Below are 14,357 nucleotides of genomic sequence, written 5' to 3'. Positions count from 1 at the left end.
GAATTAAAATATTTATGCATATTTTATGACTGGGCAAGGCCGGGCGGCATGCTAGTATATCTACAGTGAGAAAGAAGAACGTGTGCATGGGAGGACGCTTCTCAACCTCTATATTTATTTTTGATCTACAGACTTGAAATTTTGTATACAGGGTATTCAGATATGTGAAAAACTTTTTAATCGGTTTTCATCTGGAAAAAATGGGCTGCTAAGGAATTAAAATTGAAAAATTAGTACATGGGAGTCATTGGATTCTTATCTGTTTGTCAATCGTTTCACAAATGCGTGAATTGTTCATATGACAGATTCTTTATATTAAGAATAAGTAGCTTTGAAAACACCTTTTAAAGAATGTGTCAAGCTGGTCTAATGGTTATCGTACTCGATTCACTGTCTTTAAGTTTTGATTTGAGTATTTTTTTTTATTTACAAGAACTGAACTGTTTAGAAAAAAAACATACATGCATGCTGTTGCAATATTTTGGTTGTATAATGGGGTATGATCCCATACAGTCGGACGATTCTATTTATAAACGATGCTGCTAAGAACTGACGAATCAAATTAATTCACGTTCTGCTACCAACCAATCAGAAACCAGAATTGCTTCATAAATATTAAACCTTTTCTGGAGCAATTTCACATGTTCTTTCCCGGGTTTCAACACAGTAAGAATATTTTGTTCTGTGGAACTGTCTACTACAAACAAGTCACCTCCCAGGACTTGTGTGTAACAGCGAACCATCTGAAACTGTTCTGAAACTCAAAATGGCTTACACTTCTAGACATGCATGTCTTATTTTCTGTGCAAATTAAAATGTAATATTTATGGTGTGTTTTACGCCATACCAAGAAGATCTCATGATTTTAACCCCAGCTTTAGACATGGTATTTAGTTGTCTCCCATGGCAAGAACTGTGACACCAGGATCAGAAAGCTGAATTGAGAAGTCAGCGCCCTCGAGGAGGGGCACTTTGATCTGCAAAAAGTGCCTCGGCAACCCCGTCGGTATTTTCCGGTAATGGCGCCTTAGGCAATTAATAATAAACTAACCCCTTTCTCAAAGAGAGGTAAAGCCTGGGAGAGTGGACCTCCTAGAACTGCACAGGAACAACATTACACTGCCATCAACAGGGACCAGGGCATTACAAGAATGGTCTCTTGATTTTGAGGACTAGGGATAAAAATCCCGGGCTGATAGAATGGACAGGTATTTATAATCCAATGTAAATAAATGCTTGTCAAACAATCTCTTATTTTTACTGCGGAATATGATTTTGGCCAGGGTTTACTTCTAGGAAAAAATATCCTCATGCCAGGTTGTCCTGACAAACTCTTGTACACCTTAGACAGACAAGGATAGTGTCTAGTAGGCATTCAAGTTCTCTCCAGTAGGCATTCAAGTTTCCTTCATACGCATTGAATATAAAATAAAGATAACACAAAAAAAAAAAACATTGTCAAAAGTAGAAGCAAGCAACGATGTTTAACTTTACCTGCATGGCAAATACTCTGCACACGGCTTTCCTCAACGCCTGTCTCATTGCGATCTGTAAGTTGTCAAGGTCATGGCGTTGAATGACAAAAGCCATCACCGGTCGGCTAAGGGTCTTCTCGCAAAGCGCATTGTCTCCATCAGAATTGTTTTTGTCGACCAGACTAATCAGGCGACTCATGGCTGCCGACGGCTTTTTTAATAACGACATCCCTCCGTCTGAAACAGGATGAATAAAGAAAGTTAATTTACGAGGCGATAATTTGGTGATGACTCGTAGAATTCTCACATGCAAAGAAGAGATTGAAAACCAAACATCAGGAGGAGCATGCAGGCGAGTTTTAATGTTGGCAGATAGCGGATACAAACATTTTAAGATCACATTCACAGAATAGAAACCGAAGTGCTTCTATATTATAATAGCGAAATAAAAATATTGAATTTCAAGTAAAACAAATGCTACCTATGTAATTGTCATGTCACAAATAGTAACATATCCAAAAATTACAGAAAACGATAAGGTAGAAAAATAATTATTAATGAAAAACTTTTCGATAAAGTTTATATGGGGAATAAATTTTGTCCGACATTTTGAATTATTTTAATTTACGTGACGTAAGCAACAGAACTTAATTATCTCCCTTGTCAACTTATCTCTTTTTTTACTAAGCATAATATAGTGATTTTGCTTCGTTTCACAAATTTCTTTTTTCATTAATAATTATTTTAATACATTACTGTTTTTTGTAATTTTTGGATATCTTACTATTTGCGACATGACAATTAGGTAGGTACTATTTGTTTTGCTTGAAATTCAGTAGTTTTTTCATTTGTATAATATAGAAACACCGAAGCCGATAAAGCAAAGGTTAACAATCATCGGTCATTATTAACAATCAGAAAGGAAAGTAGTCATCGTACGCAGGGTGATGGCTCATAAGCATAAAAATTACATCTCTGACGCTGCTTTATATAGCATTCGTAGAATGGATACTCTTACACTAAATCAGAGTTTATTAAAATTCGTTTCCTTAAGGCTTTTTTTATATATATACTTTAATAAAACAAAACATTTCTTTTAATGTAAATTGCTTCAGACAAGGTGTGAAGCCACTTAATGTAAAGAATACTTCTATTACTATATATATATATATATATATATATATATATATATATATATATACATATATATATGGATTGGATTTTACCATTCTTGGATTTTTTACCCTTCACCGGACTATCCATTCATGTGAAATCTTTTTATCATTTTTCTTTTACCTCCTATTCCCCTTACCTCACCCTTTTTTTAGCCAAGTAAGATCTGTGACTTACTTGTGGTTTCATTAAATACTTTTACATGCAAAATCTGATCACGCATTTTGCTAATTCCTGCCCTCTGATGAGAAGGAGAGTATTTCTTCGAAACTCCGCGGATTAAGGACTATCCACTTATCTTGTGCTTCCTTTTTTAAAATTAAATATGTTTTTAACTCTTTTTCAAGATGTTTTTTAACATGTTTTATTAATCATTTGTTCATATATATATATATATATATACACACACACACACACACACGTTAAAAAGTATACACTTTTATATTGACTCAAGATATAGTTAAGAAATCATATATTTATAAAGAAAAAATTGTACATATATATATATATAAATTATAAATATAAAAAAATTATATATATAAAATAAATTATATATATATATATAATTGTATATAAAAAACTATATATATATATATATATATACACACACACGTTAAAAAGTATACATTTTTATATTGACTCAAGATATAGTTAAAAATTATTTATAAAGAAAAAATTGTACATATATATATAAATTATAAATATAAAAAAATTCTATATATAAAATAAATTATATATATAAAATTGTATATAAAAAACTATATATATAAAATAAATTATATATATAAAATTGTATATAAAAAACTATATATATAAAATAAATTATATATATAAAATAAATTATATATATAAAATTGTATATAAAAAACTATATATATGAAATAAATTAGATATATATATATATATATATATAAAATTGTATATAAAAAACTATATATATATATATATATATATATATATATATATATATATATATATATATTATATACAGTAGAGTCCCAGGATATGGCATTAAAAATTAGTAACAAAATACAGTATCGTATATAATACACATGTATATAAACAAATACCATAAATAACACCGTAAGGTGGAGCAAATCTCTTAAACAGGGGCCAGAAAAACATTATATTCCACATCATAACCTCAAAAAACGAGGTCACCATATCTCTGAGTTCTACTGTATATAAAAAAATTATATAAAAAGAAATTGAAGTGTATATACATTGAACAATGCTTTAAGCAAACTACGTTAACCTATTATTTTGTTTTGTTTAAAATAAAAATTTCAATATGTAATTATCAAATCTATTTTATTTTTTCTGTAACTTTTTTCATCCCAAACAAGGCAAATTGTCACTTGGAATGTAAGGGGCTACTATTTGGGATTGTGTTTAATGGGGGACTGTGGGTGGGGGGAGGGGGAAGCTGAGAAGCGAGATGTTTGTTCACATTACATTTACTCTTTATGACCTGAATTATGATGTAGATGATTAAAAAAAATATTTATTGTTAATTTTAGTTAGTTTAAAGAGTAATCATACTAGCATTGTCATCAAATTGAAAAAAATTACGAACTTCAATAGCTCCCTATTAACCCTATCGGATATAAGACAAGTGGTCGTTAAACGCAGGATTACTAGATATTGTTACTTTGTTTTTATAGATACACTACTAGCATTTCAGCCTGGCGTTGCCCGGGTGTTTGGCAGTGTATATTGAGCAAAAAAAAAAAAAAAAGCGGTCAATTTTTTTTTTTTTTTAACTTTGACCCCAATTAAGACCCCTTAACATTTATTATTTTGGGCTCAAATCAAGTTATTAAGTTAGATCCATGTCCAAGGAACCTATATATAAAATTTCAATTATTTATACCCAAAATTGTCGGAGGAGTTTGGTAGAGTTCTCAAAGGTCAAATCGTTGAACTTTGACCCCTTCACAGCCAAATTTCTGGCCAAAAACTAATCAAAGATTTTCCCAAATCTCAGTACCCTGTATATCAAATTTCGAGTCTGTAGACTTAAAATCGACAGAGTTATTGAATAGGGAAATGTAGACACACAGACATGTTCACTTTTATAGATTAAACAATTCTTCAAACAAACTACTTTAACCTATATATATATATATATATATATAGTGAATAAAATTCAAAATGGCATAATGGAAACACATTAAAGGTATTTGCAGCTTCTCTAATTAAGTGATCGATTTTGCGCTACAAAACAGATACTGTCAAGAATTGTAAATGTCAACTGAATTAAAGGAATAAATTATAAGATGGTCAACATCATGAATTTTTCTGTTTCATAGCACAAAATAAATCCCTTCATTATTCTATCAATCAGTGAATCTATTTTGCCCTTAACTCATCAGAAGAAATAGCAACAATCAATCTGTCAAAAGGAAATGAAATGTGATTTGACATGATTAAAATCCTAAAATCGGAAGAGAAGCTGCATATACCTTTTTTATTTTTCCATTACGCCATTTTAATAGATTCACGGTTTGATATAATGATTAAGTGATTGATTTTACGCTAAAAAACAGATACTGTCAAGAATTGTGTAAGTCAACTGAATTAAAGGAATAAATTATAAGATGGTCAACATCATGAAATTTGGAATATAGACTTTTGTCATTTATTCACTATATTGCTCTGTAATTACATTGAGCTTCTTAAATAAGGATTGCTATATATTATAAATATATATATATATATATATATATATATATGAAAGGTAAGGGGTTAAGAATTGTGAAATTATCAAGCTTACATAGGAGGAAACATAACAAAATCCAATTTTTTTCATGTACGGTCGTTTCGGAAATGATCGAGAAATAATTAAAATATTTCTGGATATCATCTCATCAGCATAAAGGGGGGGGGTGATCATATGCTGATGAGGAGACAATATCCAGAAATATTTTAATTATTTATCATTTCCGAAACGATCGTACATGAAAAAATTGGATTTTTTTGTTTCCCCCCCCCCATAAACTTGATAATATTACAATTATTAGTCTCTCACCTTTTCTATATAAAGCTCAATGTAACAGCATCTATTGAGCTTTTCATAAATGCAATACTCCTTGCTCTTATAAACCTTATCTATAACACTCTATAATATATATATATATATATATATATATATATATATATATATATAAAAGTGAAAGTGTCTGTCTGTCTGTGTGTGTGTGTGTGTACCTTTCCCTACGCAATAACTCTCAATTTTAAGTCTACAGACTCGAAATATGATATACAGGGTACTGAGATTTGGGAAAATCTATGCAATCGGTTTTCGGCCAGAAATTTTGCGATTAAGGGGTCAAAGTTCAACGATTTGACCTTTGAGAGCTCTACCAAACTCCTCCGACAATTTTGGGTATAAATACTTGATATTTTAGATATAGGTTCCTTGAACATAGATCTAACTTAATAACTTGATTTGAGCCCAAAAGAATAAATTTTAAGGGGCCATAATAGGGGTCAAAGCTAAAAAAAATTTACTTTTCTTTTTTTGCTCAGCACACACCTCAAAACACCCGGGCAACGCCGGACACCCATGCTAGTATATATATATATATATATATATATATATATTCTGTAAAGATACCATGTTACTAGAGATAGATGTACAAGTATCTACTCATTTTCAGAAAGTTTTCCTTTTATTGGTCACAACATTGTATAAAGACAGGGCTCTACATTGCAAGTGAAACAGTCGCAGTTGCAAGTGATTTTTCAAAATGGCGGCTAGAAATAATGAAACGCTTATCTTTTGGCAATTGCATTTCTTTCACTGACAATCTTCCGAAGCTCACTATTAAGTGAAAAATATTTTTTCACTTTTGTTCATTTTATTAAAAAAAAAAAAAAAAGTTAAATTATTTAAACAATAAAAGTTTAATAGAACAATATACTTTTTTTTTTTTAAACATCTAAAGGAATTAGAACGTTTATACCTTCAAATATCAACATAAAATTTGTTTTATATTTAGAATTACACTCATTAAAAAAAAAAAAACAGAAAAATCTTTATGATGTACATACTCGTCACAGAACAAAGATGTCATATTCTTAAAATCATGTGGGTTTTGGCTAGTAACTTTTCTATTTGGCTAGTAAACGAAAATATTTAGTTGTCAAAGGTCAACTAAAGATAAATTTGTCCATAGAGCCCTGAAAGAATAAATATTTATAGCTCTAGTATAGTACTATTGAGCTATCTAAAAAGAAAACTTTGTTATTTATTCATATGTAATCCTGCCACAAGTAATTAAATTACAAATAAACATTTTTGCTTTAAATATATTTCTCCATTTTTAATAGTCACTGTGTGAGTTCCTTCCTTCCTTTCTCCCTCATAGATTGCGAAACGGCTGAACCTATTTTTTGCAAATTTCAAACAAAGCTAATTTATATGTCTGGCAGTGTTCTTAGATATGTTTTGTACAGAAATTCATCTGATAATTATCGAAAATCAAAAAAAAATCTGATATTAAAAATAGCTTTTATCTTTTATATAGAAAAAAAAAAAAGAGATTAATTTTTACAGGGGGAATATTTTACATTACACCGGCCATTAAAGTAATAAAATCTAAGCAAATCATTTCTTGTTTAAAAAAAAAAAGAAGAAAAAAAGATTATTATCATCTGGAGATATTGCTTAGGGGTAGAGCATTCAACTACAGATTAAAAAAATCCTTTGTTCAAGCTCGGGTGTACCTCACCATTTTATTTTAATTTTTTTTCTTATTCATGAGTTCAACTTACGATAAAAGAAGAAATACCATTTAAAATCGCTGCAAATCATTTCTTCGTTATCATATTTTCAAACTAAACATTAATCAGAAGGGATTTTTCAGGGTATTCATCGTTAAGCTCAAATATCAGCTGACACGATATTGTAAACACAGATGGAATTTGATGAAAGACATTATTTTTTTTTTTTCTCATAATATATATAATAATCAATAGAGGATTGATTCTATAATAATATATATGCAATCTGTATAAATTAAAATATTATGTTTAATCGTATTGTATGATCGGGCAATGCTGGGTGTCCACCTAATATATATATATATATATATATATACTTGTTTATTGTTATATAAACATGTTTACATCCCGCTGCTACAAATAGCCATTTGTTTCAATCAAGCAACAGATATCATCAGGCAGCGACTTGACTATTCAAATGTTCAATGAATAAACTCAGATTATTCATTGAACATTTGAATAGTCAAGTCGCTGCCTGATGATATCTGTTGCTTGATTGAAACAAATGGCTATTTGTAGCAGCGGGATGTAAACATGTTTATATAACAATAAACAAGTATTATTAGCTCTTTTTATTGAGCACTATCTAACAACCTCGTTGAATTCACTAGTCTATTACTTTTGAATAAAAAAAACCCAAGTATATATATATATATATATATATATATATATATATATATATATATATATATATGTTGGGTGAATATTTTAAGGTATCCATTTCTTATAAAATAGTCAAAACATGATTATTGAAAGGCAGAAGATGTCTATTGACCTTAGTCTTAAAATAGCCAAGGTTATAGGTAGAAAGAAAGCAGTAAACAGGAAAGGAGTTCCACAACCTTGCAGTCCTTGGAAAGAAGCTTCTGGAATCGAACGTTGTATTATAATGAAGTATCAAAACAGCGATTTGATGCTAACCACTTATGCTTTAATGTAACTTTGTTTGGCGATAGAAATTATCTTATCACTAAAAAAAAAAAAAAATGTGTATGTGCATACCACCTGCCACCCTTTTTGTAAAAGATAGGATCGCCCGATCGCAGAAAATTTATTCATTTAAAAAGAAAATATTTCAGTGAAAATTATTTTTGACACTCAGAAGAAACACTAGTTTTAAAGACATAAATTCTTACAATTTTCAATAAACAAAAATTATTCTCGACACTAAGTAACAATATTTAGCATTTTAAAGACAAATTCTTACAATTTTCAATAAATAAAAAAAAGGGGAAACATGACATTTAATTGAATTTAAATATTAAGGTATTGTTTAGTTAATTTGGTTAAAAAAAATCTGAACACAAAAATGTAGATAAAAGAAATCCCAAGCAAGCCGGGTACATATAAATAGTTTTGTTTTTATAAAATATTATTTTTATGAATTAGGGGTTTTAATCCTGAATTTGGATATTGTTGATGATTTATATAAATAAACCAATAGATGTAGGTATGTGTATGTATATATGTGTAAATCCATCCATCCATCCATCCATCCATAGCCCTTGAGTCTCTGGAGGGGCATAGGCCATCTACAACATTTGTAGATGCTTTTGTAGTGAGGAGTTCTTTTACAGAGTGAGGGTGCTGGCCCTACACTACCTTCCCAGAAGGTACATAGAGCCTTCCCAAATGGTCACCTCTCTGGTACTGGCCAGGCTCAGCGTTGCTTAACTTCGGTGATCTGGCGAGAACCAGTGTGTCAAAGTGATTGTGCCGTACATGTGTGTAAATATTTAACTGATAAACATTTAAACTACAGGTCACATAACACTGAAATTAACAGGAAATAGTAATCAGACACCAAGGATGGTTTATAACGAATAAAAGTTTTGTTTGGATGGATGAATTAACGAGTGCAAACGTCGGCAAGTTGAAATGCAAAATGTTCATTTCAACTTGCAGACATATTTCTATTACTTTTATGCATGCACAAATTCATTCGTAGCTTGAAGTCGTTAAATTCTAAATCTTTCTTATCTATTTGTCGATAACTCAAACGGTAGGGAATATGTCTAGAGTACTGAATGTTTTGGCTTTGATTCTAGCTGATGGTATCAAAGTCCTCATTTTTTTTTTTAAATCTTGAAATCAGTGCTATATATTAGGTACAATATAATATTCAATAGAGAATTAGCTCAGTAATAATAAATACAAAATCTGCATGAATTAAAATATATTTAAGCACATTTTATGACCGGGCAAGGTTAGGCGCCCCCGACTTCCTGCTAGTATTTTAAATATAAGCAAAATATATTTATTATTAACAGTGAATTACACATGTTTTTTCAAACTTCCATAGGTTTAACCAAATGAGCTGCTGTGAAATTAAAGTTTTAAAACTTTTTTGTTTAAATAACGCAGTGTGCGGCAGAAATACCTCCTACATTAAAAACTTTCAACCATATGTTGTTAATGAAATTATGCGAGTGCCAATGATGTTTTCATTTAGTTAATAACTTACCATTTTTTTTTTCGGGTACTCTTATCAAGTCATATTACTTTGAATGGTATACATTATACTTTCACTGTAGAAATGTTTTTGAAAAATGGTGAATCTGCAACACAGAGCTTTCCAAGTTCGTTACAAGTTAGGACAGCATATTTCACAACTAGAGGTTTGGCACTTAAGAGAAAGCCACCTGGAAGGCCCTGGAGCGATCAAACGCCAGACAGTATTCGAGCTATGAGACTTTCTGTTATTCAGTCTCCTACAAGTTCAGCTCGCAAACATGCTTTGACCTTGGGATTGTCTGATCGAACAATCAGAAGAATTCTACACGATATGCAGTTCCATCTATACAAATTAATGATTGCTCAGAAACTGCACGAGCGCAACTCAGAAGATCGCATGTCAAAATATGGGAGATATTTCTGCCGCACTCTGTTAACTATGAAATTTAGATATTACAGTATCGTTTAGTTAATTTGGTTAATAAAACTAACAAAAATAGTTTATCAATATATATATATACTTTTAATATATTATAACTAAGGGTTTTTTGGGGGGTGGTTGTAATTTTAGAATTTTATTCCTGTGAGCATGTTTTGGTTTGAATATTTTGTTTTATAACATTTCAAACAGTTTCGGATTATTCAATGCTGAATCCAGTCATTTTGGAAAGAAAGTTTTTACGCTTCAAGCGGTTTATATCTTCAATGTTGCTTTATTTTTTTTTTTTTTTGTAGAAGAACATTGCTGTTTGGTTTGGTTTAGCTGTTTTTACAACCAATGAACAGTTTTTGGGTTATTTAACGTTGAATTTACTAATTTTGGGAGACGATGTTTTTTATGCTTCAAATATTTATTTTATAGTGTTTAGTTTGGTAGGTTTGTTTTACGGCATATCAACATATACTTTTAACATGCTAAAAATAAAGGTATTTTTTTTTTATTTTAGAAATTTATTCCTATGAGCATGTTTTGGTTTGAATATTTTGTTTTATGATATTTCAAACATTTTCGGATTATTTAATGCTGAATCCAGTCATTTTGGAAAGAAAGTTTTTACACTATGAGCGGTTTATGTGTTCAATGTTGCTTTTTTTGTTGTAGAAGAACATTGTTGTTCGGCTTGGCTTGGTTGTTTTTACAACCAATGAAAACTTTTTGGGTTATTTAATGCCGAATCTACTAATTTTGGGAGATGTTTTTTTACGCTTCAAATATTTATTTTTATGGTGTTTAGAATTTTATTTCTATGAGCATCTTTTGGTTTGGTTATTTTGTTTTATGGCGTTTCAAACATATTCGGGTTATTTTTATTTTATTTTTTTTTTTTTACATAGGCATCACCACATTATCAAGGCCAAGAGGTCATTCAAGGATAAGGGTTAAAGAGTGTACAGTAGAAATTGGACAATATAGTTATCATTAGTAATGAAAATTCGGTAAATTTGATAACTTATATGGAACAGCTCATCGAAAAACTTGTTTACGAAAAACTTGTTTAAAACAGCTCATAGAAAAACTTGTTTACGTTAGACTTGAACACAACCATATTGTAGTCAGCCTGAAAGCAGGAAAACGGGAGACAATTCCACAGGCGTGCAGTTCTAAGAAAGAAGCTTTGTTCATGGAATCTACGTTTAGGTTTAGGCACAGATAAAGAGTGGGGGGAATTATTGATAGTGTTTTCAGCTAGACGAGTGTTTCTTGTGAAAGTTTGGCGAGGGGGGGACCATAGACTGAAGCTCAGTCGAACACTTTCCATGAAAATAACGATACATCAGAGACAAACTCGCAACATCTCTTCTGTGAGATGCTGAATTCAGTCATTTTGGAAAAAGTTTTGCTTCAGGTTCTTTATATCTTCAAATATTTATTCATAATGTTTGGTTTGGTTGTTTTGGTTTCACAACATATCAACCCTTCTCAGGTTATTTAAATGTTGAATCAAGTAATTTTTAGAAAAAAGATTTACATTTCAAGTGGTTTATATCTTAAATATTGTTTATGTTGATTGTTTTATATCTTAAATATTGTTTATTTTGATTGGTTTGTAGAGGAACATTAATGTATTAACTGTTAAATTTAAATATTAACGTATCGTTTAGTTAATAATAATAAAAATATTAATTTTTCCAGACAACGTAGGATATATACAGATAGTTTTGTTTGTTTTTAATTTTTTTACACAATACAAAAACATTGTGGATAACCATGTCACACGTTTTCTATATATAAAGCTGTGTCATAACGTCTGTTCTTCACGACTAACTATCTTGGTAAAGAATATTACTCAAACATAGCATGCTTTCTTCTTAACAGAAACAAGAGTTGGTAAAATTGCAGTATAGTTAACAATTGAGAAATAAATTAATAAAAATAGTAATTTATAATAAATGCTGTACAACCGAATTATATATCAACTCATATTTTTAACACATGAAATTATTTTATTTATTTTTTTTAATATCAGGATTTTATTCCTATGGTCATGCTTTAGTTTGGTTTTGTTTGGTTTTACAAAAAAAAAAAATCAACCATTTTCGGGTTATTTTATACAAAATTCAGTTATTTTCAAAAGATTTTTTTACACCTCAACTTCTTTGTATTATCAAATATTTCTTCACAGTATTTGGTTTGGTTTTACAACCAATCAAAACTTTTCAGGTTATTTAATACTAAATTTTTTGACAAGCTTCTGGGCTTGACCTTTACTCCTGATCTGAAATGGAACACGTACATCAGGTATGTTGCCAAGGATGCTGGGAAAATGGTGGGATCCTTCTACCGCTCCAGAAGGAATCTCACTACTGATTCAATTCTCTATTTGTATAAAAGCCAAGTACGTCCAAGGATGGAGTACTGATGCCACATCTGAGCAGGAGCTGCTAAAAGCAGCCTATCCTGCCTTGACAAAGTACAAAATAGACTTTGTGGCTTAGTGGAGGATGCCGTTTTCTCTTCCCTGCAGCCTCTCTCCTATAGAAGAGACGTTGCGAGCCTGTCTTTGTTTTATCATTATTTCCATGGCAAGTGCTCATCCGAGCTCCAATCTCTGGTCCCACCTCGCCAATCTTCCATGGAAAACACACGTCTAGCTGAAACTACTGTCATTAATTTTCCCCACTCTTTATCTGTGCCTAAATCCAAACGTAGATTCCATGAGCAGAGCTTCTTTCTCAGAAGTGCACACCTGTAGAACTCTCTTCCGTTTGCCTGTTTCCCACCTGACTACAACTTTGATGTCTTCAAGTCCAATATAAACAAATTCCTGACAAACCGTCCTCTTAAGACACTGTCAAATCTCCAATACTAATGATTACTACGATACTATCCCATTGATTACTGTACACGCAATAACACTTATCCCCAAGTGGCTTCCGGGCCTTGATAAGTGGTGACCTCCATGTAAAAAAAAAAAAAAAAAATTTTAGGAAATTTTATTCATCCAATATTTATTTGATGGTGTTTGGTTTGGTTTGGTTATTTTGCTTTATCGCCTGTCAACCCTTTCCGGGTTATTTAATGCTGAATCCAGTCGTTTTGGAAAGAAAGTTTTTACACTTTAAGTGGTTTATATGTTCAATGTTGCTTATTTTTTTTTTTTTTTTGTAGAAAAACATTGCTATATTAACTGTTAAATTTAAATATTATAGTATTGTTTAGTTAATTTGGTTAATAAAAATATTAATTTTTCCAGACAATGTAGGATATGTACAGATAGTTTTTTAATTTTTTTACACAATACAAAAACATTGTGGATAACCATGTCAGATGTTTTTTATATATAAAGCTTTGTCATAATGTCTGTTCCTCACGACTGACTATCTCAGTAAAGAGTATTACTCACAAACAAAGCATGCTTTTCTTTTCTTAACAGAAACAAGAGTCAGTAAAATTGCAGTATAGTTAACAGTTGAGAAATAAATAAAAAAAATAAAATTAATAATTTTAACAAATACAGTACAATTAAATTCTCCATTAACCTGTATATTTTTTAATTTTATTTATTTTTTTTTATTTTTTTTATTTATTTTTTTTTATTTCATTTTTTTTAATTTTATTATTTTTAAAAATTTTATTTTATTTTTTTTATCCAAAATTTTATTCCTATAATCGTGTTTTTCAAAACAGGACCATACTATAAACTGATGACCCCAGAGTTTATGAAATAAAATTTGAGTTTCAGGATGTTAAAAGTATACAGATCAGTAGATAATTAAATTCTACTGCATTTTTTTATTTATTTATTACGTTTCTCGACTGTTAACTATTCTGCAATTTTACCAGAGAATAAAAAATGAGGTTAACAAAAGACAAAACGAGACAGAAAATCTAGGATAAAATAGCAACATATAAAAAAAAAAAAAAAAAAAATCTAAACCAGTGGTTCCCAACCTTTATATAATGACCCCCTCCAACCACCTCTTGTTTCAACTTCATTATTAGAGCTTATGACAGCATAATATTAT

The 14,357-nt window shown here is 30.2% G+C and overlaps 1 protein-coding gene across 1 annotated transcript in view; it reads right to left on the bottom strand.

Moving 5' to 3' along the window:
• Positions 1 to 14,357, bottom strand: part of LOC145259046 (E3 ubiquitin-protein ligase MYCBP2-like) — a 563,294-nt gene that overhangs the window by 95,993 nt on the left and 452,944 nt on the right. Inside the window, exon 61 of the mRNA XM_080116672.1 lies at positions 1,495 to 1,712. Coding sequence (XP_079972798.1) covers positions 1,495 to 1,712 — 218 coding nt within the window. The remainder of the gene's footprint in view (positions 1 to 1,494; positions 1,713 to 14,357) is intronic.

The sequence above is a fragment of the Euprymna scolopes genome, chromosome 34 (assembly GCF_053919585.1).
Source record: "Euprymna scolopes isolate OS-2025 chromosome 34, ASM5391958v1, whole genome shotgun sequence".
Taxonomy (NCBI): domain Eukaryota; kingdom Metazoa; phylum Mollusca; class Cephalopoda; order Sepiida; family Sepiolidae; genus Euprymna; species Euprymna scolopes.
The sequence above is the reverse complement of the archived record's forward strand: the minus strand, read 5'-3'. Positions and strand labels throughout refer to the sequence as shown.